Source organism: Solanum stenotomum, chromosome 7 (assembly GCF_019186545.1).
Source record: "Solanum stenotomum isolate F172 chromosome 7, ASM1918654v1, whole genome shotgun sequence".
NCBI lineage: Eukaryota > Viridiplantae > Streptophyta > Magnoliopsida > Solanales > Solanaceae > Solanum > Solanum stenotomum.
The window spans coordinates 58,907,604-58,913,899 of NC_064288.1; the positions used below are offsets into that span (position 1 = coordinate 58,907,604).

Here is a 6,296-nt window from a genome sequence, read left to right on the forward strand (position 1 = left end):
CATTATTTTTTTCCTCACAAGTAACAAACATAATTAGGTGCTATTTCAGATATTTTGAGATATATGTTAATTAATCTCAAAGTAACCTATCTTAGTACTAAAAAACAAAGTGAAAGCAAACAATCAATTAATTCTTTGGATAGTCAGAGATGATAAGATGAATCCAAAATTTTCATATAAGTAGTATAAGGTACCAATATACTTACTATTAATATTGCTTTATATACAAGTGTGAACTTAGTACACAAATGTATATAGTTTATTTAATTATATGTTCAATTCAAGTTGGAAATAATAAGTATGATCGTACCTACCACCTTAAACATATAGGGAAAGTTACATTTTAGGGGTGTTGGGTAAGATTACGGAAAAACTACCTAATTACACAAACATTCGTATTATATTTACTAACTCTTCCAACAATTTTAAAAAATAACGTATTGTTTCACTAATTAATAATTTCATACCAGATTTTAAGTTAGGTACACCTAGATATATGTATTTCTTACTCTTAAAAATATATATATTCATAGGAAAAAAGGCGAGTGAGATAGGAGGGGAGCGAGCTAGAGAGTATGTGTATCTTAGATCCATGCGATTCACACTATATACGTGTATATGGGATACCAAATACACTTTGAAAAATCAAATGCAAAGGAAGAGAGGTGGGAGGGCAAGACAGTCAAATACATGTGAGTTCACTTGGATATAATGTATCTATAACAAATTCTACCTAAATTTGACCCTATGTATTCCAGATACATGTAATTTCCTTTAATTCCTTCCATATTGAACCCAATTTTTCAATTCTAAATGGATTAATTACACATGAAGGTAAACACGTGATTTGTATTTATATACACAACTATAGTTTGAAAGAATTATGATTCATAACAATTGTATTCCATATTGGACACAACATCTCAATTCTAGATGGAAGAATTACATACGAAGACAAGCATGTGATTTGTATTTGCTTTAACAACTATAGTTTGAAAGAATTATGATTCGTAACAATTGTATTTGTTAATACACTTATATTTGTCAATACAATTTGTATTTGTTAATATAATTGATACACTTGATTTTGCATCAACAAATTGAATAAAATAGCCTTTGAAAAACTGTAAATTATTTTGTTTTTCCACCCAATGTTCGGTACCCACATTGAAGCTTGACTAAATTTGGATTTGCATCGGAAAGTCCCACATTGGGGGGGGGGGGGGGGGGTAAGGGGTAAAATGCTCACTAACAAAGGCAACTTTGTACCTAGAGGATATCGAACCCAAGACCTATGATTAAGGATGAATGAGTACTTACCACTCCATCACAACCCTTGTTGGTCTTTGATACAATTGCATTAATTGTAATCATGATACACTTAGCGGTCAGATATACAATTATCGATCATATATGCAAATCAATTGTAACTCTCTCGTCTCTCTCCTATATCTCCCACATCTCGTTGTCCTCTCTCCTTCCTCTCCCAGTCTCGCTCGTCTCTCTCCTCCATCTAGTAGCTTTTTTTTTTATACAAAATAATTGTATTTGTGATACAATTATCGATCAGATAATACAACTCAATTGTGTTTCTCTCCTCTCTTTCCCAATATTGCTTGCCACTTCCTTCCTCTCCCAAACTCGATCACCTCTCTCCTCCTAACATGTAGCTACAAATCATAATTTAACAAACTATAACTAAGCATCTTGATTTTGTTTCTAGTCTTAGTTGTTTTTGAAATTTCCTTATTTAAATCAGCCCAATATAAGCCCAACCCATAATTCACCAATATAAGCCCAATCCAAAACCTTATTGACCCGCCCACATTCCTTATTCCCTAACCCTTTTTCTCTTTCTTCCTCACTTAAATAACACACTCCTGTAAACCCTAAACCCTAATTCCAAAGCCTCCGCCTTCACCTTCTCGTCTCTCGGAGTTTCACTTTGTGGAGGTGAAAGTTCGTCGTCCTTCTAGAATCGCCGCACCGGAAAAAGGTAACATTATTTTTTATGCTTAAGTCTTAATAATAGATTTATGGTTTGAGTATTACTCCTTCTGTGTAGTGTTTTTTCTTAAAGATAATCCTTAAACACTTTGGTTACAGCTTCTTCCGGAGATGTTGGTATTGTTTGAAACACCGGCAGGTTTTGCCCTTTTCAAAGTTTTGGATGAGGGAAAGCTCTCCAAAGTTGAGGTATCATAGCATTCATCTCTTACCCTTTTTTTTCTTCTGTGTTTTCATGTTTTATAGAATCGTTTTTTTGTGTGTTTGTTGCAGGATTTGTGGAAGGACTTCTCCTCAACTGATTCCGCCAGAAAGGTAATTTTTTTTGGACAAACCATTTGATGAGTTAATCGTGAAGTAGAAATCTTGGTGTAGCATGTTTTGAAATTTGGACATAAATTGTACTTGTAAAGTTTTTAACTTTGTGTTTCATACATTCTTCATTTACTTGACTGGTTGGTATGAAAACAGGTTGTGAAGCTAAAAGCTTTCTCCAAGTTTGAGAACACCTCAGAAGCTCTGTCAGCAGCTACGTTGTTGATAGATAGCAAGCCCAGCAAAGGACTGCGCAAGTTCTTGAAAGCACACTGTGATGGCGAAACTTTGGCGGTTGCTGATTCAAAGCTTGGAAATGCAATTAAAGAGAAATTGGTCAGCTTCCTTCTTATGTCCGTTCATTTTTTTTTGTTTTGGTTCTCAATATTTTTTTTGGCTGAAGTTGGAGTGGGATTTGTTTGCAGCAAATTGATTGTGTTCATAATAATGCTGTCATGGAATTGATGAGAGGAGTTAGAAGTCAGTTGACTGAGCTCATTTCTGGTCTTGCATCTCAAGACTTGGCTCCAATGAGTTTGGGTTTATCTCACAGTCTGTCAAGATACAAGCTAAAGTTTAGCCCTGACAAGGTAAATTGCTATAAGTTGACTGATTTTTCATGTTCTATATGGTTTCATTATGGATTTTCTTTCATAACAAATATTGGCAAATATTGGGATAACTGATTGCATGGAGAAAAAGGAGTTTCTCTAGTCTATAAAGTAGAAATATAGCGAATGGAAGGATCCTCCTCCACCTTCAATGATGAGGTTAGGGGTTCAATCCACCAAGGGAACATAGTGGAAAAGGACTAACCATAACTCCTGGGTAAGGGATTTGGGGCGGTGACCTTATAAAAAAATCAACTGCTATGGAACACTCCGGTTTTGTATGTTCTATCTTGTATCCTTTCTGCTTAAGTTTCTTTAATATTACTTTTATCTTAATTAATTTGAGACTGTAATCTGTTGTTGGATGTCATTATTCTATACAATTTCTGATGATGCTAGATGGCCACTATAGGAATTTTAGATAGTCTAAATTATTTGATTTCACCCTGAAAATTGTCAATTATGATGCTTGCTTGAAGTTTAATTTGCAACTGTAACAGAAGGTCTAAAGAGTATAATTTACCAAAACATGGAATACTGTTCTCCATAAAGTATGCTCTGATGGTGGAACATTTAGGCTGGCATATCTCAATTGTTTATGCAGCCAATTTTATGCTCATTCCATATGTAACCCTTATGATGCTTCACATGTAATTTGAGTAGTTACACTCTGTTTATGTGATTTCCTGAAATCTGACAGTTTCTTGCCATTTGCGGTTATGTAGTTTCCTGTAATTCACGAAATCCTGGTAAAGTCTGTTTAGCTTGTAGTGGATAAGACTACAGGTCTTGGGCTATGCTATTATGCAATGTATATCTGTTATGACTAACATATAAAAGAATGTTTTACAGTCTTACCATTTTCTGCCTCTTGAAGATCTCTCTATAGCTCATAGATATTTTGATGAATACTCGTAGATATGTTTCGGGGTAGCAGCTATTTGTCTAATTTTATATTCTTTACTGATTTGCCTCTTTGTTAATCATATAGCAGTACAACTGACTGTTTATTTCTTTTACAGGTGGACACAATGATTGTACAGGCCATTAGCTTGTTGGATGATCTTGATAAAGAGCTAAATACATATGCTATGAGGGTCCGTGAATGGTATGGTTGGCATTTCCCAGAACTTGCAAAGATTGTACAAGATAACATTCTTTATGCCAAGGCTGTGAAGTTGATGGGTGACCGTACAAATGCTGCAAAGTTGGATTTCTCTGAGGTAAGGAGTGGCTTCTTTTTAAATGCTTCAAATGAGTTGAACTAAAATAGTAGATTACTGTTCATTCAGTAATATTCATTAGTATGTTGGCTAGCTTGCTTGTTGGAATGAAGCTTGTGAGATCTTGTAGTCCAATAAGCAATCTTACTTTTTACAAGATTCATGCTTTATTCTTAATTACATGAGACAAAATTCACACTTTTTGTATGACAATGTTTACAGATACTCCCAGAAGAGGTTGAGGCTGCATTGAAAGAGGCATCCATGATCTCCATGGGTACTGAAGTTAGTGATCTTGATCTGGAGAATATTAAAGATTTATGCACCCAAGTTCTGTCATTCTCTGAGTACAGAGCTCAGTTGTATGATTATTTGAAGAGCAGGATGAACACCATTGCCCCAAATCTTACAGCTCTTGTTGGAGAACTTGTTGGTGCTCGGCTTATTGCTCATGGTGGTAGCTTGATGAATCTTGCGAAGCAACCTGGAAGTACAGTTCAGATACTTGGTGCTGAAAAGGCTCTTTTCAGAGCTTTGAAGACAAAACACGCAACTCCAAAGTATGGGCTTATATATCATGCATCTTTGATTGGACAGGCAGCACCAAAACACAAGGGTAAAATTTCGAGATCTCTTGCTGCAAAAACTGCATTGGCTATTCGATACGATGCTCTTGCAGATAGCCAAGATAATACCATGGGTTTGGAGAATCGTGCCAAGGTAATGTTTGTACTAATTATTATCTTTTTTTCAATCTTGCTCCTTATGTAGTCTGATTATTATCATATGCTACTTTTTTAGCTTGAGGCACGCTTAAGAGCCTTAGAAGGGAAAGAGTTGAGCAAATCAGCTGGGTCTGCTAAGGGCAAACCTAAGATTGAAGTTTATGACAAGGATCGTAAAAAAGGAGGGCTGATAACACCAGCTAAGGTTTGGGACTGTCCTTTCTTCTACGCTATACTTTCTTGGTTTGCTTCCAGTATTGACTTTTCTTTATTCAGGTTTACAATCCTTCTGCTGATTCTGTTATGGGACACACTGAGAATGATGAAAAGAAAATGAGTATAGATGAACAAACCGAGGAAGCAGCAGGTGAGGAATCCCCTGTTACTGAAGGAGAGAAGAAAAAGAAGAAGAAGAAGAAATCTGCTGAAACAGAGGATGGCGCAGAACCTGAAGACACTGGGAAGAAGGAGAAGAAGAAAAAGAAGAAACACGCAGATAATGAAGTGGAAAATGTAGAACTCGAACAAAGTAAGAAAAAGAAGAGGAAACACGCTGATGTTGATGAGGATGAATCAGAAACCACGGAAAAAAAGAAAGAGAAAAAGAAGAAGAAGAAGAAAGCTGAAGAATAAGTGTCACAGCGGAGACATTTTTAGTATCAACAATTTTGTTTTTGGGCATGGGCGGCGTGTTTTTAAGTTGTACAATGATGTCGTTATTAAGTTATTAGTGCTCTGTAATGCAACTTAGGATTCTGTTAGTTAAACACCATGCTTTTTAATCCTACTATGGATGCTTTATCGCTACTTATGAATATTTGCTATATGCTATTTTACATGTTTTAAGCCACATGATTTCAAGTTTAATAGTGTGCCACAATTGCGTTGTTGGTGAAGTGCCAAATTGCTGAATTATGCCTTGTTTCTATTTTCATGTTTGCTCCACTTCAATTGCATGGGGTGTTGTTATACCTTTTTCTTTTTCATTTGGTGTTTTGTTTTTGCATTGGAGCTATGACTAAATTCAAATTGTGCGTCCGATGGCCATTCTAAGGTGTTGCTTATGTGAAAGGTCCATCAAAATGAAGAGGAGGGAGGAAGAGGCCATGACTTAACATTTCATTTTTGAAAATGTAGTTATGTAGTTTGCTTAAACCAAACTAGAAAGTACATCTTTAACCACAATGACATGCTACAACAGCATAGAATTCTTTATCCCAATGATTTTATTTGTAGAAATTGAAATACTAATAATTTTTCCAATATAGTGTTTGATTGAAAAGAGAAGTCTTCTCAAAAAATTTTGAAAACTTTTGAGAAAAGCCATTTCATGTAGCGATTTACAATTATTCTTTGTAGGGAAAATTACGCGGATAAGTAAACCTATAATAGTTAATTAACTAACATAACTATAG

At 35.3% G+C, this 6,296-nt stretch overlaps 1 protein-coding gene across 1 annotated transcript; it reads left to right on the forward strand.

The window, feature by feature from the left end:
* Positions 1-1,864: 1,864 nt before the first annotated feature.
* LOC125870666 (probable nucleolar protein 5-2) lies at positions 1,865-5,688 on the forward strand. Its single transcript, XM_049551161.1, has 9 exons — positions 1,865-1,996; positions 2,107-2,196; positions 2,281-2,322; positions 2,479-2,658; positions 2,748-2,912; positions 3,956-4,156; positions 4,379-4,876; positions 4,958-5,086; positions 5,158-5,688. Exons 2-9 carry the CDS (start codon positions 2,119-2,121, stop codon positions 5,512-5,514), a joined length of 1,650 nt encoding a protein of 549 aa, XP_049407118.1. The 5' UTR covers positions 1,865-1,996; positions 2,107-2,118; the 3' UTR covers positions 5,515-5,688.
* The last annotated feature ends 608 nt before the right edge of the window (positions 5,689-6,296 follow it).